The 22,282-nt window shown below is 44.3% G+C and overlaps 1 protein-coding gene across 1 annotated transcript in view; it reads right to left on the reverse strand.

Annotated features, from left to right (window-relative positions):
* Positions 1–1,130: 1,130 nt before the first annotated feature.
* Positions 1,131–22,282, reverse strand: part of NUP98 (nucleoporin 98kDa) — a gene marked incomplete at its 3' end in the record, with an annotated part of 32,952 nt that continues 11,800 nt past the window's right edge. The window contains exons 13-28 of the mRNA XM_009865302.1: positions 20,921–21,108; positions 19,722–19,838; positions 18,137–18,441; positions 15,884–15,997; positions 15,056–15,194; positions 14,592–14,769; positions 14,079–14,243; positions 9,930–10,106; positions 9,018–9,171; positions 7,320–7,734; positions 6,269–6,498; positions 5,700–5,969; positions 4,524–4,681; positions 4,118–4,261; positions 1,953–2,095; positions 1,131–1,352 (exon numbers count right to left, since the gene is read on the reverse strand). Coding sequence (XP_009863604.1) covers positions 1,131–1,352; positions 1,953–2,095; positions 4,118–4,261; positions 4,524–4,681; positions 5,700–5,969; positions 6,269–6,498; positions 7,320–7,734; positions 9,018–9,171; positions 9,930–10,106; positions 14,079–14,243; positions 14,592–14,769; positions 15,056–15,194; positions 15,884–15,997; positions 18,137–18,441; positions 19,722–19,838; positions 20,921–21,108 — 3,119 coding nt within the window. The remainder of the gene's footprint in view (positions 1,353–1,952; positions 2,096–4,117; positions 4,262–4,523; positions 4,682–5,699; positions 5,970–6,268; positions 6,499–7,319; positions 7,735–9,017; positions 9,172–9,929; positions 10,107–14,078; positions 14,244–14,591; positions 14,770–15,055; positions 15,195–15,883; positions 15,998–18,136; positions 18,442–19,721; positions 19,839–20,920; positions 21,109–22,282) is intronic.

Raw genomic sequence — 22,282 nt, forward strand, 5'->3', positions numbered from 1 at the left:
CCTTGCCTCTAGGGTTAGTTTTGTCGGCAACATATTTGAAGAAGCCCTTCCTGTTGTTCTTGACCTCCCTTGCAAGGTTTAATTCCAAGGAGGCCTTAGCTTTTCTAATTGCCTCTCTACATCCTCTGGCAGCAGTCCTATACTCCACCCAAGTGTCAAGCCACTCCCTCCACGATCTATAGACTCTCTTCTCCCACTTGAGATTGCCCAGCAGTTCCCTGGTTAACCATGCGGGTCTCCTGTCTCTCTCTCTTCATTTCCTACCTGTTGGGATACACTGGTCTTGAGCCGGCAAGGAGCGGTCCTTGAATACTGACCAACTCTCTTGGGCCCCTTTGCCTTCTAGTACCCTGTCCCGTGGGGTTTCCCCTGGCAATTGCCTGAAAAGGCCAAAGCTGGCCCTGCTGAAGTCAAGAGTTGTGATACTGCTTGGTATTCTGTTCCTACCGCACAAGATCCTGAAGTGCACTACCTCATGGGTTTTTTCCTCCCTGTTTGCTTCCCACCGACCTGGCCCCGCTGCCGGGCAGCTCCATTACCAGCTCTGGGCCGAGCGCTCCTCTCCTGGTTGGCTCATCCACTATTTGCATCAAGAAGTCACTGATGCACTGGAGGAACCTCCTGCACTGAGGGTGTCTGGCTGTGCAGGCCTTCCAGCAAATATCTGGGTAGCTGAAATCCCCCACGAGCACCAGGGCTGCTGTCACCTGCCTGTAAAAGGACTCATCAGCTGTCTCATCCTGATCAGGTGGCCTTTAATAGGCATCCACCAGAGCATCACCCCTGCCAGCCTGCCCCTTCATTCTCACCCACAAACTCTCAACTTGCTCCTCATCCGCTCCTGGGTAGATCCCAATACATTCATGTAAAGAGCAACTCCACCACCTCGCCTTGTTGGCCTATCTTTCAAAAAAAAGGATATACTATTAAATCTCTAAAAGACTTTTGACTAAGAATTATTCATGCCATTTTGTAATCCCAGCACACAGTTTCCACTCATGACATGAAATTCTTCAGCTGTGCAGTTCCAGTTTAACGTGAAAGCAGCCATTATAATCACAGTATACATATGTATAAAACCACATTATTTTCAAGGCAAAAACAACAGAAAAAAAAAATCTTTTACTCACTGAATATCAGGCTCATGCAGCAGTATAAAAACAGCCCATTCCCAAAGCCCTTCGCTTTCAAGCTGGGCAGCATAGCTAGCATTCAGCACTCCTTGGCTATGCTTGAAGAGATGGGTATAGTTCAGGGCTCTGAGCACTTCCCACAGGTGCCAACTGAGGCGGTAGTCCAGAGGGTCTGACGTCACACTCCTGGGGTCCAGCAGCTGGTCAAGATCATAGTGCCTGCAGGGAAAAATATTTGCAACATCAAGAGGTCATTGTGTCCACAAAAAAATCAGGAATCAGGGCTACTTAGCACGTTCCCTTCACGCACCTCCAATTATTCTATTTAAGTGGGCACAGGGTTTTGTTTTTGTTGGTGGTTTGGCTGGTTTTGCATATTTTTTTGATTTTGTGGGGGTTTTTTCTTTGTTTTTTAAAGATAGGAGCAACTGCTAAAATCCTTTTGCTCTTCTTTTGAGTCTGCATGCAGACTATCACAACCTTTTCTCTCCTATGTACTCTTCCTGTAGATTTCTCAATGCCTTCAAAAAAGGCAACTACAGCAAAGGTAAGATTATTGCGCTCTTCAGACACAGAACACACAAGAAAAAAAAAAACAACACACAAACATGCTCCAAAACTCACGTTTCATCCTCTATACGATCACCAGCAGTGACAGTGCCACTGCATTCTATAATAACGTGCAGGCAAGGCAGATTTTTGACTGCTGTAAGTGGTTCTGTGAACACTGAGGCCGATTTCATAATCCCTAGTTTCAACATTTGAGAAGTCACTGATCAAGATTCTTGTAAGCAGTTTTTGCACTATTTACCCATTTACCTGTCACTGTAGAGCTTTAACAGATGGAAACAGACATCTCTCAGAGGTCTTCCTGCATTACTGTCATCTTCAATTACATAACCAGACTCTTCCATGTAAGGAGGCAGAGGACAGCAGGCATATTTTTCGCACTCTGGTGTATTCTGAAGAAATAGTTTTAACAGTAAGAAGTTCACCGATAGTGCTCTGAACAAAACCACACATGCTTTGTGAGCCACAAAGACGATTAAGGGAGTGGAACATCTCCCTGAGGAGGAAAGGCTGAGGGAGCTGGGGCTCTGCAGCTGGAGAAGAGGAGGCTGAGGGGTGACCTCATAAATGTTTATAAATATGTCAAGGGGGACTGTCAGGAGGACAGAGCCAGGCTCTGCTCAGGGATGTCCAACGACAGGACAAGGGACAATGGATACAAGCTGGAGCACAGGAGGTTCCACAAAAATATTAGAAAAAAATCTCTTCCCTGTGAGGGTGCCAGAGCGCTGGCCCAGGCTGCCCAGGGAGGGTGTGGAGTCTCCTGCTCTGGAGACATTCAAAACCCGCCTGGACGCGTTCCTTTGAGACCTGCTGTAGGTGATCCTGCTCTGGCAGGGGGGCTGGACTAGTTATCTTTTGAGGTCCCTTCCAACCCCCAACATTCTGTGATTCTGTGAATTCTACAGAGCTAAGCTTCCAAGTAGACTGCGGGTGCACCCACAGTTAAAACTTACACAGCAACTACATACTAGGATGATTTTTCTTTTTAGAAAAATACTAAACTCAAAATGCTTTAGCAGGCTTAACTTGCATCTCACACTGAGCTCTTAAAAACCACTGTGTGGAGACACAAGGCAGCTCTCACATACAGTCTGTATACCAAGATGTTTTTTATAGCTGAAAAACCACATTATGACTTGACTGAATAAAGGACAGTGCATGCCTCAAGCCTCCATCTCCCTCCACAGGGTCTGGACAGCTAAGCAAGCAGCACTGAATGCCCTGACTCAACAAGAACAGTTTTACAGAGCACTGAACTGCAGGAGAACTACTGTCCTTCACACTAGCTAACCAGTCTGGGTCACTAAAATCCTGTCGACATTTTCACTGCTGGTAGGAACACCAGATCTGAGTTTGGAAGAGCATTTCATGTCCTGCTCTTTTCCAGTTATTAGTCCTCATATGTGAAGTTCTAGAAACAAGCTGCAACCACCCTTCCTCCACATCACTGTGCTGCAATGAGACCACCCACACAATCTAACTTGGTAGCATGATCTCAAGTTCAAGTCATGATAAAACTAAAGTTTGGCATTTTGAAGTGATGAACATACTGACACATTATGTAAAAAACAGCACTAAATATTTGTGCAGCATTAAGCATGCATCAATTAGAAGTTACTAGGCATGATGCTATCCTTGGGCTATCTTTAGGCACACCGAACACGTGCTGAACTGTCTTTAGTTAAATGATTAGATGCTTTTTTTTTTTTTAACAGAAGCCTTTATCTTTCTGTATACAGAAACTGACAGCTCTACAGCAACAAACAAGGCTTCGCATGTGTGTAGGACAGCTTCCACATTTGCTGGAAACAGCAAGCAAAACAAACAGGGTGTATGGCTCAGCAAAGACTATTTCAGAAGCCGGGCAGTTGAGCATTAATCATCATATTGGGAAAACTGCCTGGCTACCTAGCTCAAATGGCCTTCCTGCTGCTGGCCACCACCTGTCTTCCTAATTCTGGCCATCAAATGCCTGAAACGCTCTATCAGTTGGAAGTACACTTCAAATAAGTAACAGACAGAACACCCTGAAGAGCAGGTACCAAGCTGCTTGCACAATCAGAATTATCGACAGGTCCAATTCCAGTGCTTTATTTCCATTGCAGTGCAGGAAGGAACATTCCTATCACAGAGAACAGCTGCAAAAACTCATCACTCAAGCTGGGGCAGGAATCCAATGCCAAGATAACTGAAGTAATAAATCCATACGCAGTTCCACACTTGGGACCTCTGCAGTTGATACTTGACCACTCCCAGAAGTCTCACTGCAACCTCAAACAGCAGTACAGAATCACAGAATGGTTCGGGTTGGAAGAGACCTTAAAGATCATTTAGTTTCCAACCCCCTGCCACAGGCAGGGACATCTTCCACTAGACCGAGTAAGATCTCCTTTGACCCAGGCATGACCTACCTGAAACGCTGACTCGTACACAGCAAGTGCCTTGGAAATAGAAGCTGTTGGAGGCAGCAGGTACCAGAGATGGACAGCCATGCAACGCTTCCAGTCCAGCAGTGAGCACACATTGATACTTATTCGCTCCGATAACTGCCACACCTGAAGAAACAAATTACCAAGCCAAACTTATGATACACAGGTTGTGCATACTGGGCATGCAACAGCATGAGGTCACACTAGTAAAAAAAACAAACAACAAAATCCAGTAAAACCCCCCCCAAAAAACCCCACACAGTTAAACACCTTGTACTCCCTTCCTCCTGCACCCAACGTGCTGCAGTGGAGTGTTACAGCTTAAAGGCACTGCTGTCAAGAGGGGGAAGCCAAGTCCATGACAAAACAGCCACATAACAGAACTTACAGGCTTTCCCGCAAGCAGAGCAAAGATCCGCAGTCTGTCTTCCTGGATGAAGCAGTCGGCCTGCAGCCTGTGCCAGTCCACCAGCTGCATGGTGAGGAGGTCCCGAACAGGCTGGCTGCCAGCCAGCTGAGAGAGCAGCAGGGCCAGACGGTGGTCGCCTTGGACAGGAAACAACAGCACATCAGGCAGATCCTCCCATCTACTCAGGCCACAGCTCCACACTGCTGAGCTGTGGGGCACTCTGATCAGCCTACAGCTGCTACACCGTATTTTCTGCAAGATTTCTTATCAAATAAGCTATTCCATAAACACCTACTAGAATGGGGGCAATGGGAGAAGACAAAGGAATAGGAAGGACAGGCTTCCCAAAGAAGACCAAAAAAAAGGAAAAAATTTAAGAATTGACCTGGAATAAAAGACCAAGATGAAACTAGCCATTACACTCTCGCAGCGTATGTTTCTAAAACAAACGGCTGAGGAAATGAGTTGTTTAGTCTGGATGAAAGGAGGCTCCAGGGAGCCCTTACTGTTCTCTATAACTACTTGGAAGGAGGTTGTAGCAAGGTGGAGGTCAGTCTCTTCTCTCATGTAATAAGCAATATAACAAGAGAATATGGCCTCAGAGAAGATTTACATTGGACATTAGGGAAAATTTGCTCACCAAAACCGCTGTCAAGCACTGGAACAGGCTGCCCAGGGAAGTGATGGTCACCACCCCTTGAGGTATTTAAAAAGGCAAGTAGATGTGGTGCTTAAGGACATGATTTACTGGTGGACTTGGCAGTGTTGGGTTAATGGCTGGACTTGATCTTAAAAACCTTTTTCCAACCTAAATAATTCTATCATTCTAAACATAAAAGCAGCTTAACAGAAGCTCAATTTAAAATAACAGTAATTAAAAAGAAACATCCAAAGGAGATACTACATGAAAAAACAGTTCTGAGTGCAATACAGCATCACTTCCTAACTCTAGGAGAGTTGACAAGTAAGACAGCATAGATGTCACCAGGCACTCAAGTGGCAAGCAGAGAAGCCAGCCCCCACCTTAATCACTGTCTGACAAAGGAAACCCCTGTAGTCACAGTGGCTAGTTACTATTAGCTCTCAAAGTTTAAATTCTCTTTACGCATCTCCCTTCTTCCTCCCCCAAAATGGTGAGAGATTGAAGCATCTTACCCGACTGCTGTGCCAGCCTGCAAGCTTCACCAATTCTCTTCCCAGTAAGGCAGCTGAACACAGCCTCTATGTGATTACTGTGTCGGGACAAAGAAACTTCCTCCTCAATCCGTCCTGCAGCAGTCTCCGACAGCCAGCGAGAGAAGGCTTTCCTGCGCTCCAGGGCCAGGATGTATTCACTGGGTTCCTCCAAGCTGGCCTCTAACTCCTTCAAGTTCCCCCAAATTGCTTCACATAAAGTCCAGGCCAAGCACCAGTGCTTCACAACAGCTGTCAGGACAGAGATACTCATTCACCACAAGTGCAAACACACAAAAGATTCAGAGAGGACTCATTAGAGATTATAAGCATAACCTTGTAGGATTTCTTAAAGGATACCCTGCTGTTACCAGTCAATGGAAGAAGCCAGTCAGCTCCCCAAATGCAGTGAACCACACTTAACAATACTGAGGTACAGTCCATGCTTGTTTTATTCACATTTCACTGCTCTGATGCAACCTAAAATTTCTGAACTGGACAGTTTTCCACACTCACTATCACCACTATGAAAAGAATTATTCCATACTCACTTTCTATCACAGCAGGATCCTCAGACGCCTTCCTAACCCAGTCAGCATAGTCGTGAATAGCTGAAACTCCTGGGTTGGGAGCTAGAAGAGGACAGTGTTCATCCATATGGACAGTGCTGTGTTTCAGCTTTATCTCCAGAGGGATGAGATACAGCTGTTTGTCTCTCTCCATCTTCCGTTGTTCTAAATTCAGCTTCTCCACATGAACCTTGAAAGAGGATTCTAAAAGCCTGAAGTAAAAAAATTAGATAAAGCCAGGTAGCAATGTTCTGAATTGTTCTTCCTGTAAATGAACTGCACCCACCACAAAGCAGCTGCATTGTGCAGCCTGTCCTAATTTTAACATAATGACAGTAAGATATATGACCTAAGGCCAACAGCTAGGTGTGAGAAACCTGGTTACACAGTCTGGGACTTAGCAACAGACTCTGACAAATCAATGTCACTGAACCGGGTGCTTCAAGCTCTCAGAAGGCAATTAGCACACCTTCAACACCTCAGTGCATTTTGTGGGAGCACCTCATTCTGCCAGCAAATCAGATATGCTGGAGCACATCAACTGAACAAGGTTTTTTTCCAAGACTTAAATGGTAGAATATCTAGATAGATTCCAGTCAATGGAGTTACACAGCCCAGGAAAGGTCTGTATACTGCTACATATACAGGCAGAACTGAAGGCATCTGAGAATTCAGAAGCTAAACAAATTTTTTAGGTGTGGCAGATAACCTCCATGAGAATCAACAGTAGATTAGAAGCTTCCTGGACAACACTTTTGAGCTTTCTCTCTTTAACCCTTTGCTGCATGATGGTGCCATTTACTTGTTAAAAAAAAAAATACTCTTACTAAGATATTCCAGGTTTCTGAGACACAGGTTTTTGTAAAGTAGCAACCTAAAGGAAGTCTCCATGGTTAACGTGATCCTGTACCACTTCTGCATATCAGAAGAAATACTGAGTTGAATTTCAACAATGTATCAACCTATAATAAAGACCTTTTCAAACACAAAGAGAGCATATGTCAGAACCATTCTAAAGGAAACTACTACTCACGATTTTGGAGCAACAGGAGTTGGCAGGAATCTGTATTCCACAGACTCACACTGAAGATCCTCCATTTCACTTGATCCACTCAACCGATTTCCAGAATTGACAAGCGTCCAGTTGGGTCCCCAGCCAACACGAAATGAGCGCCCCATGAAGAGTGCCATATCCATCAGTAGCTTCCCTTTTCCATAGGTGATGGACTTTTCCAGAGCTACAAGCCCCTGCTGCCTGCGGACACCAACTGTTTTCATCTGTACCTCAGGAACTGATGGAGGTACAGGGAATGCAGATGCTAACGGAGAAGTCCAACGGGCATCAGAAGGGGGGCTGTTCGAAGTTCTCAGTCCCTTGAACTCTTGCAGAGCAGCACTTGGTGGTTGGAAAATTACATCAGCAAATTTTGACTGCAGCAGCCCACCAACTGAAGGGAAGAAGCAGGAAAAATGTTTACATGAATGGGGTACACACCCTTCAGGCAGTGCATTTCTGATAAAGTTAATTCAGTACTTACGCAGCCAGTGAACACCTTTGCTGTGGGTTGTGACGGTAACACGTACCTAAGCATAATTATTTGCAGTTCTCAGTACGGCAAAACCCACAATGCACAGTTTGATTTGCGTTATCCTAACTAAAACACACGGTGTTACACCAACAACAGTAAACTCAGTCTCACCCTCAAATTCGTGGCTTCTGAAATAAACTAATTTATCGGAAGTTGTCACAGCTAAGACCGTTAGAACAGAAGCTTCTCACAGAGAAAGCAGACACTGACCACTATCAACAGGAACAGGGCTGAAACTGTCCCCACAGAAACATCTCTGGTCTGCCCACTTCATCTGGGAAGCAATTCTGCCCTTGTTAGCAGAGGTATCGTTTCTACCAAAATCATCAGTTAGCAGATGTACTGAATGCCAACAGGGAGGGTTTGGTAGCAGGGGAGCCACAGGGGTGGTCTCTATGAGAAGAGGTCAGGAGCTGCCCTGTGCTGGAGCCCATCAGGGGAGCTTGTGGCACCTTTGAACCAAACGACAAAGCTGGTGGTACCTCTGTGAGAACTTAAAAAAATGACAGAAAACGACACATAGGCAGAAAAAGAGAAAACAGCAGTGTGAACATCAGGTCAAGACAAAAAGGAGGAGAAGAGGTGCTCCAGCACCACAACAGGTACGGAGCACACAGCCCTCGGGAGATGACTCATGCTGGAGAAATGGGAAAAGTGTGAGGAAGGAGTGGCAAAAGAGGAACTGCTGTGGACTGACTGCAACCTCTCCATTCTCCATTCCTGCAGCCCCCCTGAAGTGGGCAGCAGATACAAGGAGCCAGGCATAAGGGTGAAATTTCAGCTTGGGAAAGCAGGGGCACAGTAGGAAAAATATTTTAATTTGTCTTTGCTTCTCACTACCCAAATCTATTTTAAGTGGCAATAAACTAATTTCACTCAAGTCAAATCTGCTTACCAATTACTGTCACAAGTAAAACAAATCTCCCAGGTCTTATCTCAATCCATTTTTCATGTAATTTTCTCCTCCCGTCCTGCTGAGGAGGGTGAGTGAGAGAGTGGCTGGGTAGGCATCTGGCTGCTGGCCAAAGCCAACCCACCAGAGCACACAACTGTTCTGCCCTATGTTCAGGCAGTGACAGCAATTTGCCTGTTAATACTAGAATTAAGCTCTTTTTCACATAATATGTGGTTTCTCACAATACCCGAGTATCTTTTCTGTCCTTGTGACTTTGAAATAGGGAGCCGTGGAGAACAGATCTCTTGAGAAGTATCCATTTTTGCAGGTTGCTTCCCAGGATAATGATCCAGGATCAAATCTAGGTCATCTTCATCAGCAAGCAGGGAAGCTTTCATAATCTAAAAAAGGTGGTAAGTCAAGCCCACACATTAGCAATCACTCTCAAAGCAGCAGCTAGCTGATTTAATCAGCTTCTTTCCCAGCCAAGATAACACCTACGTGTTGCACATGACCAAAAAATATTCATTCTATAAATATTTCAATTAACAGTGAATGCACACAGTCCAGGAGAACTGAAAGCAAGCTTGTCAGTTTATGATAAAATTCTACAAAGTACCAGTTAAATCAGTGTCAAAGTACTTAAGATGGGTGTGAAGTCCTAAAATAATCATGTCTTCTGAGATCTTAGCTCTATCTACTTGTTTTTCAGATTAAACAATAAATCTATTTTCTCTTTATAAACTAAAACCACATGTACAAGCCCACAGCTGTTCCAGGTACTATCATTCCAACAAATAAAACCAACAAACCCCAAATCAAGACCAGTTATGCTATTACCTTGTTTTCTACAAACTGGTCTCAAGGCACTCCTTGCCAGGTACTAGTTTAGCTTACCACAGCGCCCATACTTTAGAATTTGGAAATCTCAATTCTAGCCTTAGGATCATTTTCATTTTTGCACTATGCTTTTCATGTCTATAACAGTTAACCATAGAAACACTGAAGTCTAAAACTTAAGTTTTAATCACACTATAGGTGTGACATACAGTTAACTACAAGCTGGTATGTAAGTACACTGAAGGGGGCAAACTGAGAAATTAGTGGGAGACATTACCAAGTCCTGTCTTTCGAAGAGGAGAAATTGCAAGACACTCACCTGCAGGACATGGGGGTTAATACCCAGCGTTGAGGCTATGTGAGTGGAAGCAGGCACCGCCTCCTGCTCTTCCATCAGGTTATCTTCTACAACAGACTCCTGAGGAGGCTCCTGGGTGATGTCTGCCATATCACTGTCCAGTTCCACAACTCTGCCAAGCTGCTCCACTTCTGGAGTCTGTGGGCACATGCAGAGGCTACGTCAGACGACAACAACAGATTGCAAACGGTTTGCTGAGAAATAGTATTTAATAATTTCAACAATCATCTGCAAATGAAGCGGAGTACTCCCTTGCTTGCGTCAAGACTCCACATTAAGTTTAGAGATGAACACATAAACCCCATATAATTCCCATTTTCTTCAGAGTTGTAACATAATAGTGCAAGTGAAAGAGAAGTCACAGTTCAGTGATGTCCTCCTGAAGTTTACCAAGTTTTACCATTCAGTTTGAGAAACCAGACTTCAGCTTTCCATTTTTCACACAACCAACAAAAAGCAAGAGTTTTGTGCATCCTGCCTTATTCCCTTTTGCCCTCAAAATGCTATCACACAAAGAGAAGTTTCCTGTGCCTAAGTTCAACCTGGGACGTTAGATGACTGAGCAGCCAGTTCAAAAGCAGTGCTTCTCCAGTATTACCGTGTGGTATCACTGGTGGCTGATGAGCAGAGGAGTAGCTGTAATACCTGCTATACTTCCCCAGCTGTGACATAACACAAATTAAAACCACCGAGTTTATATTTCACAAGGAACTTAAGAGAAGGTCTAAGTGGACCCGAGCACCTTCAGGATGATCTAAGACTGGGTCACAGAGTGTGCGCACATGCATGTGTAAAATCTTTTTTAAAAATTTTAAACCGGGACACAACTGTCATTGGACTAGAACATTGTGGGCTTTTTCCAACGATATTCTACTTATAACTAGCACATCAGCAGTAAGAAGGTTAAATATAGTAGTTCTCTTCCAATCTGGAGTTGAATTTCTCATCTCTACTGCTAGTCCAAAGCAGGAGGAAGAATTAATTTTTATGAGTTTTCTGAAGGTAATCACACAACATCACCTTTGGGATGAGCCTGAGGTGACCTATACACACCTTCAATCACTTAAGACATCTTGAACTCACACTCTATGCAGGCCCAGAAAACATTCAGACAGTACCAACAGCGAGCAGACACCAGCAATTAACTCTGACTAACACCATCACCTCTCCTTCTGCCCAGCTTGCCAACTGCAGGGACAGCAGTGAGCCTCCGAGTCAGTACCAGACCCTGGAGCCTGACAGAGCACTGGGACCACTCAGTATCTGTCAGCTCTGCCACCAGAAACTGCTGACAGATGCCACTCACTGCTGGTACCGTGCAGCTAACAGGAACCCAAAAGCAGCCTCTTGCCCAGGAGTAATTAGCCTGTGCCTCATCAGCTGAATGGCCTCCCGGTTCTAACCCTAACCCTGGTTTTGCTCCAGTCGAACCACTCCTGTTGCTAAGATACAAGCATGCTGCGAAGGAATCATGCTTACAGCTGTGCTGGTGTCCAGACACAAGGTGCAGCCTGCTGAAGCGACACAAACATATGAGCAAGGAAACCACAGCAGCGAGTGCACAGGAGATGATGCTGTGGAATATAAGAGCATATTCAAATGGCTGCTGCTGCTTAGCTCACTCGAATCAGCCAAGAAATGTGATGAAGGTTATCAGATGAGGCAGATAAAATTAGACTAGGTGGTCTGCAGATAGACCTTAGTGGCAGACGTAGCAGGAGCCTGAGCTAGTGGCATCTGAGCATGTCTACAGCATGCAGAACAGACTTCCAAGTCAAAATACGGTCACAAACATGGAAGTTTCACTATTCCCTTTATTGTATTTTAATGCAGCCAGGTTCCTGGTGTAAAGATTTCCTGTGGACCTTGCAACATTAATAAATTCATTAATATTCAAGCTAGTAGGGGAAGGTAAAAAAACCCAAAGCAAACAAGTCTAGATCCTACATGCTTCCTACAGACCAACCAATATTATTTTCAGATGCGTTACACACTAAGAGTGTGGCAAGCTTTTAAGCCATGCTAATGTTGTTTCTCAGAGGTTTGGGAAACAGAGTTAGATGTTTTTCCTACTTTCAGGAACAAAAACCTTAGTTAATGGTATGTAAGTCAAAGAGGTTAGTTAACCCAGGTAAGTTTTTGCTAAGTACACTTGAATCTATAAGACAGTCTGAAAAAGTCACATGTATTCCAAATATTTTTGATGGATTAAAACATCAGCTCTGGTCGTCAATAATCTGAAGAATACAGAATTAAAACCCAAAGGTAGCATACACAGGCAAGTCTGTGTGTTCATCTCAAGATGCAGACGCTAAGGAATGTACTTTGAGAGCAGAATGAACTAGGAAGTTTTAATTAGCCAGCCAACCAGGAGGAGCAGTAAAGCAGCAGCCGTACCCTGCTTTTGGATTCCTGGAAGCAGAATCCACGCAAGAGACAGCAGCTCACCAGTCTGTCACTACAGGGCACGCTCTGCTGAAAGAGCGGACTGCTGCTACCGGCTCTGCCTGTATGTCACCAGGACCCCTTTAAATTGCATGGAGACCAAAAGTGGCAGAGAAGGAACATCCCGGGTGCTTCTACAGCGATTAGGACCAGATCACAGACTATGTAAGATTGAAAGCAATCCCCAGCTGATTTAACATCTTCCTACCAGAGAAGTAACAAAATTGTTCTTCTGCATAACCAGTGACAAAGCGTGACTTCTTGTATCTCCCAACACTATGATAAAACCCTTATCCAGAAGGGCTCCAAGTTACCCAAAACCATTGGCCAACAAAGGAAAATGCTGCTAGAACCTCTCTTGGTTTCAAAAGGACTACACTCGGTGCAAAAAAGCAAAACTAGAAGAAAAAAAGTGTTCAACCTATTTGACAGTACTGCCTCTTAAGCTGTTTTTCATGCTTTAACTTTGGCGGTGCAGAAATAAAAGTCCTCCATGGTTTCCCCATGCTCCGGCACATCATGAACGCTGACCACACACCACGCAGCACCTTGGCACACGATCCGTACCTCAGCAAGTGGCAAGATTAGCAATTACTTTTTGCTGCAGTCATCAACTACCAAAGGATAAACAGAAAGCCTGCTTATGCACAGCAACAAAAAACTCTCACCATGTCCTACCCAACTGCTGAACACCCTCTGTTCAGCCTTCCTGCACATCCAAACTGCTGAAGGTTTAATTTTCATGAAGCAATCAAGAATCCAGTTTTTGGGGGAGGGGGGGAAGTCTGCACTCTGCACTTGCTTTCTGGTTTATCACAAGTTACTTCAAAAAGCTATAGGTAGTTACAAACATTTACCACTAACACCTGGCACAAAGAGTATACTCTACTACATCAGTGTCTGAATACCTACCAAATAGGCTGGTTTTTCCACCAGGAACCAGCTCCTGACTTAGCCTGACACTATCCATACTAATAGTATTTGGAAAACCCAAGTGTTTCAGCTGCAATTAGATTAACCTCTGAACCCCCACAAAAGGATTTTTTAAGATTAAACTCACGTTAGACCTTAAGAATCAACTGGATAAAATGCTACCTTTCCTATGTAAGACAGAGGCAAACCACTGAGGATGTTTCACAAAGCTTTAGAAGCAGTCACATCCAATGCAAATACACTTACAAATCCAGCATATAACCAGCCTTAAAAAAGTATTTTTTAATAAAAATAGAGCACATTCTTAAAATATAAAGCATACAGTCTTGCATACTAAATGATGGTAAAGTCAAATTAATGCACATTCTCAAGGCAGGCAGCACAAGGCATTATAATTGTATAGCATATTCAATATTCACATAACAACTTTTCTTCCATAAGTGGTGCAAATATGCCAAACTCAACCTAGACCAGAACTTAAACAAGAAACAAGGGTTTAACGACTTCCCATCGCCATACATCTTCAGTACAAAACGTCAAGTATCTTAACGAAAAAGAACATGCAAACGCTCATCAAGAGGCCAGAAGAGCTACTGAGTTTGTGCAAGTTTGTCTAAGGTTTCACTCTTCGGATTCCACGCTACTTGTTACTTCCACAACCCCTCCCTAGGCACCAGCTATTCTTCAAATTTCATTTTATGAATTCCCTTTTAGTCACTGTCCTCCTTCTACCTGAGATGGAGGCGTTGGCTTCCCGTTTAGGGTCATTTGCTGGGGTGGCAGATGCCCCGGGGGTGGCACAGGTGTCGTTTTTAACTTCTTTGTGTCCACTTTTGAAGGATGCTCTTCCTCTTCCTCATCGGAATCTTGCAAGCCATACTTGGAAAAGTGTGCCACCTGTGTAATGAGAAGGGCAAACATGTCATACCTTGGAAGAGATATTTCCGGCATCCATTTCCGACAGACCTGAACGATACACGGGTACAACTGTCGAGCTCACACAGCAGCTCAAACGCCTGGAACAAATCCAGATTATGCAGACAGAGAACATCTGCTGTATGCAGGGCTTAAGCCAAAGAAGTTTTAATCAGTTTGGTGAGGACAGTTTGCACTAAAGCCGAAGGACCCGAGACTCTTTACAGCAGTTTAGCAAAGCTTTTCAATTGTAAGTTCTCAGGAGATTTTAACTTCAAACTACTTGCAATATTCTTGTAAGTCACTCTACAGTGAGAACAAAATTGTTACCTTAAACACCCAGGATCCAGTCTCTGGGCGGTACTCCTTGAACCGAGCACCCTGCTTACGAGATACAGACTCTAGTCTACCTTCATAATTCATTTCTGCCAGTCGTTCAGGGCTTTTTATCAGGCAACGAGATGTTTTATCTGTAGGCCAGACTCCATCTAAGGTAACTTCCGCTCGTCTGTTAAAGACAGACAAAAGTGTAAGAGACTACAAGGTTTTGAGGCAAAGCTATTAAGGTCACATACAGGAGCCAAACACTGAACATGTGGGCTCAAAACAGCTTTTAAACCCTATTTCTGGTTCAGAAACTTGGAGGTATCTAGTAGCTGTATAATGCTGCAATCTGAATGCACGCCTCAGATTACAACTTTTTGGTAGCTGCCTGCAAACACAGCAGACTGTCAATATTACAGCCAATATTTTTATCAGCCACTGTCCCCACATAGTATGTGTTTAAAAATTACCTATTTAAACCTTCACCAATAGGTGGTTTTCTTTCATCATCAGGGTAAACAATAACTTCTTTTCTACGAATATGTACAATGTCATCCAAATTTAAGTTAGTTAGATTCACTTCTCCTTCAAAGTAAATTGATCCATAACCTGCAACACAAACCAAAACATCACCATTTGTCCACCTAAAATCTCATGCCAGAGAACCTCTGTTCCTGCTATCTTCCTCCTCTCCCCACCACATCGCCTAGCTCTGTCACAGCTCCACAACGTACAAGTGACTCCTTCCTGGATGCAAATACTGGAGACGCGTCATCAACTTTCTTGTAGCCAATTCTTTTGCACACAAAGCTTTTTATTATCAAAGCTTTTTGTTATCACTTGACTTTCAGACTGCCAACACAAACACTCAGTGTGCCTTCACCTTTATAGCCTATTTAGAAAAAATGTTTTTAAAAATAGTATCTAGTACATGATTTCTTCTAATGTTTTAAAGTAAAAGCAGCCAAGAACACAGTGGGGGCTGAAGTCAGCTCCAGCATAGGCAGCAACTAAGATGGAAGTAATGATGATCAGTTTTACATCAATGCTGCAGCAAGATTGAATTTTACAAGCATCTTAAAAGCTGCAGGTGCTTTTCTTCCTGTATTGAAGCTTCTCAAGCCACTCCATAACATCAGATGTTACTGCTACCACTCTGAAAGATTACAAGCCTTTGATAGTTGTTCACAATGCAAGGGCACTGCTCGTAATCATACTGAGGGAATGGAATTCAGATTCCTCAGCTTTAAAAATCACCAGTTTCACTTTAAGCAACTGGAAAAGCTGGATGTGCTTACCTTTGCGGCCTATGGTGAAGTCTGTCACAATACATTCATTTCTGTCATTGGTAAATCTAGCCAGTTCCTCCATGGATGGGATGGTGTAATAGCCAGCTCTTGTTAGAACAATTCCTACAACAGAAAAATCAGTGAGAACTGGGCTGGCAGCTTCAGCATTTCAAGAGTTTCATTCCATTTCTTTCGCAAGCCTGGACAACTGAAGGTCCCAAACAGACTGAGAATCAGTGTAACAAAAGCAGAGAAATCAAAATACCTTATTTCCACAGCAAATTTAAGACAACTGCTATGCCAGATACTTCCAGTCTAGCAACCTGTCATCAGGGATCAGCAGTAGACATGTAGGTAAAAAGAAAAATGCAAACACATCCAGTAACCCTTGACTGAAACACCCTCCCAATTTTAGTAACTTGGGGGCTCAGGCACCTGCTGACCGAGATGCAGCATCTTCTGCGTTTAACAGCCTCCAACACTTTTTTGTCTATTAATTTGTCTAATGCCTTTAAAATTCAAGAAGGTTTTTTTGCATCTACAAAACACCTCAATACATTTCTTTTGAGCTCACTACCTACTAGTTTTATTAGTTTCATGCCACATATCACCTGAAAGTATGAACAAGTATTTTCCTCCTAACCTTCCCCAGAACACTCATGAGCTTAAGAACTCTAACATACATCTCCACCTCTTTGCCAGCCACAAAGTCTTACTCAACAGAAAGGTACTCAATAACCCTCATCACATTTCCACACTATCTTTTTTCAGTTTTACTAAACCCTAAGACTAGAATTGAAAGTGCTGAAAACACACACATGCACAGTAGCTCTAGAGACACAACCACGGCCATACTCAGAGCGCAGTGGTCAATGGCTTGATCTCCAGATGGAGATGGGTGAAACTGGTGTCCCTCAGGGGTCCCTGCTGGGACCAGTGCTGTTTAATATCTTTATCAATGACACAAACAGTGGGATCAAGGGCACCCTTAGCAAGTTTGCAGAAGACACCAAGCTGAGTGGTGCAGTTGATATGGCAGAGGGACAGGATGCCCTCCAGAGGGACCTGGACAAGCTGGAGAAGTGCGCCTGTGTGAATCTCATGAGGTTTAACAAGCCCCCAGGCAAGATCCTGCACCTGGGCCAAAGCACTCTGCATCATCACTTCAGGCTGGGGGATGCTGTGCTAGAGAGCAGCCCTGCTGAAAAGGATTTGGGAATGTCGGTGGCCAAAAAATTGTGCATGACTGGACAATCTGTGCTTGCAGCCCAGGCAGCCAAGGGCATCCTGGGCTGCATCAGAGGAAGCGTGGCCAGCAGATGGAGAGAGGTGATTCAGCCCCTCTACTTCGCTCAGACCCCACTTGGAGTACTTTGTCCAGCTCTGGAGCCCTCAACACAAGGCGGCCATGGACCTGCTGAAGCAGGTCCAGAGGAGGCCACAAAAACAATCAGAGGGCTGGAGCAACTCTCCAGGACAGGCTGAGAGAGCCCAGAAGGCTGAGGACGGGCTGAGAGAGTTGCTGCTGTTCAGCCTGGAGAAGAGTCCCAGAAGACCTCAGAGCGGCCTGCCCGTACCTGAAGGGGCTACAGGAAAGCTGGGGATGGCCTGCTCACAAGGGCGTGTAGCAACAGGACGGGGGGCAGTGGTTTTAAGCTAGAGTAGGGTTGATTTAGATTAGCTACCAGAATGAAGTTCTTCACTACGATGGTGGTGAAACCCTGGCACAGGCTGCCCAGAGAGGTGCTGGAGGGTCCATCCCCAGAGACATTCAAGGTCAGGCTGGATGGGGCTCTGAGCAACTTGATCTAGTTAAAGACATCCCTGCTCACTGCAAGGACATTGGACTAGACGACCCTCAACGGTCCCTTCCAATCCAACGTGTTCTATGACTTCTTTCCAGGAAAACTCTACAAGGTAGTTCGCGTGTTGATGACTACCAAGCACTAGATTTCCAACTCCAAGATCTTGCTCCTGAACAACAGTCAACCCAGTCTAGTATTGCAGAGCAGTTACAGAGGGGTGGTCCTTCTCCCTCTCATCCATCTCACTACCTCAATCAAATATAAAATTGGGTGATGGTATTTAATTACATATTTCTGGCACTAGGTGAGAGTCTGGAAAGCAGGATTTATAAGAAAAGAGGAGAGAAGTGAAAAGAGAAAAAGCTGAGAGTGTAAAAGAGCAAGAGAACTACAATGAAACATACACAAAGCACTATCAGGAACTACACACCAAGTGCCCCCACACACACAGTCTAACCTGCAGGATGCAGCTGATGCACAGTTTCTGTCTCCTCTTCACGCTCATCCTGAAGAGAATCGTCATGAAATGAAGCATCTTCACTGCTACCTTCCAGACCATTTCGCAAGGCTGCCCGCATATTCAGAGCCACGATGGTATCGTCCACGCTGTTCTGGTGTTTGAGCACAGTGTTCTCGGGGGTCTGTGGGATGGGCTTGGCAATAGGGTTGGTGTAAAACCTAGTCACTTCATGGTGATTGTCCTCCTCCTCTCGCTCGTCATCTTGTCTGTGGTTTTCATCAGGAGGTACTGACAAAAAGAACCTAAAGAAAGGAATAATAAAAGTTGTATTACTTAGTTTAAAGGGATCTATATCAACATTGAAATTCTGGCGTCTTCTCATATAAAAAGCAAACAGGACCACACAAACTGCAGAGTGCATACACTGAGGTAAGCCACTATTCTCCCTTATTCTGCCCTTGCTAGACCACTTCTATCATTTTGCTTCAAATCTGAGGCTCCCGCTACATGACAGACAGTGTTAAGAACAGGAAAGGGGTACTATGACAGTGGGTGCCCTGTGAGGAGAGGGAAATAAATGAGTGACTCAGTGTAGAGAAAAGGTTTGCAGTGGGGCAAAACAGCAGCCTTCCAACAGATCAGACCAAATTTCACCACAGATGTGTGGCAGAAGGTTGAGAAACAACTGCCAAATCAAGGAAGACAGTCAAGCACTGGAACAGAGACCCAGGGAGGCTGCAGAATCTGTGTCCACAGAGATGCCTCTGCCCCATCATGAACTGCCTAAATCAGGACTACAGGGATCCACAGCAAAGCTCCCCACTCCAATAATCAGTTCTTCTAACACATTTAAACAAAATCAAATGTTGAGCTGGTCAGGAACTTTTCTAGCCTCTGACTGGAGAGATTTGAAAAAAAAAAAAAAGACTTAATCTTAAATATGGACAGATTTTTAGAGGAAGCAGGTATTCAGCCTTTTGGGGGAAAGAGACAGCCTTAGGAGACTGCTCATTTTAACACATGGAAAATACAGGACTGCCATGAGATATCTGGATCGGTGAAGGCTCCTTGCAACTCCCACATTAGTGCAGAGAACTAACCAGAAGGAGTTCTTTTCACTCATATTCATCACTTCAATCAAGAAATGGCCTAGCTTCTCACTACAGGGGATGAAACATAGAATCACAGAATGATTTGGGTTGGTAGGGACCTCAAAGATTATCTAGTTCCAACCCCCCTGCCATGGCAGGGACATGTCCCACTAGAACAGGTTGCTCAATGCTCCACCCAGCCTGGCAAGGCAGACACCTTGCAAAAAGAAAGCCGTATCCCCAAAAGAAATCGCTCCTCTTTGATCTTCTCATTTTGGATGTAATGAATTGGTGTGTGACCACACAGGAAGAATATACACCTGGTTTAAGAGAAAAATTAATCTCACCATCGGCCAACCAACTTCCAACAAACAGCTAAGACAACATTCCTGAAAATAACTACCTATTCTGTTAATAATGATTCAGAGAGACAGGCATAACTAGTTTGCAGTTCTTGTAGGTATGAACACCTGCATGATGAATCAACATACCGATCTCCATTCTCTGGATATTCCGAGGGAGAAGCCAGGTCTTCATTTTCACGACTAACAGGCGAGAACAGATTGCTACTGCTGAGGTTCTTCAAAACCAGCTTTTTGATGCTCTTCCTAAATAAAGCCAACAAAGAGAAATTTTGCCATATCCACTGCATAAGTATCTATTTCACTCTTAATTCACATGTTCCAAGGTCCAGCTGTCTAAGAGCTGTTTCTCACACTTGGGACATATGAATTCTTCTACGAGCACTGCAGTGGCTGAGACACTAAAATTATTTTTTGAATTCTATTCAAGACTTTGGTTTACGAAAAGCACAAGACATTGAGAGCTTCAGGACCCACAGTAGTATCTGCTTTACAAAACAGTGTTTTTCCTCTGCAGTCTTCTAAGCAAATCAATGGCTAGGCTAAAGTTCCCCTGACTGCCCTCTGAAGATCACTGATTACACTCAAAGCTGTCTATATAGTATCCCTTTGTTACGATATTTTGTTCATGCAGTGTTTTTCAATAAAATAATGACTAATTCCATACTCTGCTCTCTCCCTGGAAAGCAAACAGACTGTTCAGGCTAAATTAAAGGCAAACTAGCTTCACAAAAATTGCAAGATTTTTAAGGCTATGTTTAGGACTACTTTCAATGACTGATGGATCTTTCTCCAAATATTTTATTTGTTTTTAACTACAAGCCAAAGCTTCCAAATCCCTTTTCAATTTGATTGCCACTGGTGCTCTTGAGGAATAAAACCCAAAGCTTCAGTAGGGTAGATCCACAGCCTTGTTACTCAGATATCCGTGTATCTGAAATAGAACCAGTGCTAGGATATGAAAACACCAGAAATCTGCCTTCAGCAAAGCGTCGGGTGCTTTAGTAAACCTCACGACACCGCTACTTGAGAAGCAATAGCATTACTCTGTACAAGCTTTCCTTTTAATATTCTTAATTTATTTTACTGGATCTCTGTTCCAGTCATGGGAGCTTATTTGGCCTTTACAGTTTAAGCTGACCATTTTCATCTCCTCTACAGAAAACGCTTTTAGTCACATTTTACATAAAACCTGTTATTGCTATTCCTATTTGAGTCAAATCACAAAACACTTATGGAATTTAGGACATTATACATGATTTACTTAATCTGATCAGAAGATTCTTGCACCACCTCCTCCCTCCAACATATACAAAAGAAAAACTAACCTTGGCATGAAGGCACCATTGGACAAGGATGGTTCATCATCATCAAGACCATCAAAAAGATGAGATTTAGCAGACCCAGCTGACTGTAAAGCTTTTGGTCGCACTCTTGTTGCTGGACGTGGAGTCAGTTTGTAGTGGGTAGGTGTCGTTAAGGCCTTCTGAGCTGCTGGGTTTGTTGGTTTCAGCCTCTGAAACAAAAAGACGGACAACAGGGAATTTTTCTAGCACTTACTGTAAGGATTTGTGGACAGTGAGAGAGCTTGCTTTGGTAAGGCTACCTATTCAAAGACCTTCTACGTACAGCGGGATAAAAAGGAAAGGGGGAAGCAATGAACCAAACCAGAGATACAGAGCTGGTTGGCAACAGCTTTGTTTCTCTGTGTCTGTGTCCCAGTCACTGTCCTAGGTGTAGCTACTGCAGAGGGCAGAGGTGACTGAAGCTCTCAGCACTACCCACTTGCAGAGTATCTCCACCATCCCCAAACCTCACGTGTGCTCGGGGAGGGGAGGAGGAGGGGGGGGTGGTTTCTGTGTGTGCAGTTGGCTAGCAAGCTTCCAACTGGACCAGCCCACCTGGAGGAGGCCCCAGGTCCCGGCAGGGTTTGGAGGGTCAGAGGGCTCAAACCGGTATCAAGGAACCCATGAGCACAGCGTGCCCCTGAAACGAGTGGGACTGCGTGCATCTGTTTGCAGCAAGCACCAAGCCAGACGAGCTGCTCTGTGGACCAGGTAAGGCTCAGAATCTGGGCAGGACTATTGGATGGACAGAGGGGCCACGCTAATGCTCACAAAGATCCACAATGATCCACAATGATCACAAGATCCACAAATATGCAGATGAGTCTAGAGAGCATAACCATGTCTGCTTTCACAAGGGAACCTTCACCACTGATTGTGCTTGCACGACAGCGACACCCGCCAGCACAGGAAGGAGACTCCCTGGTCTCTGGGCACACTGTGCTGGGTTCCAGGGGCTGGGCAGGAGTCGTCTTTAGCCCCTGAACTTGCCCGAGGGCAGCAGCTATATACAATCTCCCTTTAACACTTATGAAGTCTGAATAAACAAATCCACACCGCATGGTTTGTCAGAGACTGTCATAAGAGGTATCACAAGCAAAGCTCAAGTTAAACACTAAAAAAATACTCCAAGCATAGGAAATGAGCCATCTTTATTCTCAAATAGCAGCAGTGAGCATAAAAACAACTCCAAAGCCAAGGCTCTGAGAAGTCTATAGCAGTAAACAAAGCCATGGTCACAAGCAGTTTGCATCCTGAAGAACAGAAAAAGCTAGGGCATCGCTGTGAGTACAGAGATACCAACTTAAGTGTGCTGTGAGCAGCAAAATAAGTGAAGGTCATGGG

The sequence above is a fragment of the Apaloderma vittatum genome, unplaced genomic scaffold (genome assembly GCF_000703405.1).
Source record: "Apaloderma vittatum isolate BGI_N311 unplaced genomic scaffold, ASM70340v1 scaffold8362, whole genome shotgun sequence".
Classification (NCBI taxonomy): Eukaryota; Metazoa; Chordata; class Aves; order Trogoniformes; family Trogonidae; genus Apaloderma; species Apaloderma vittatum.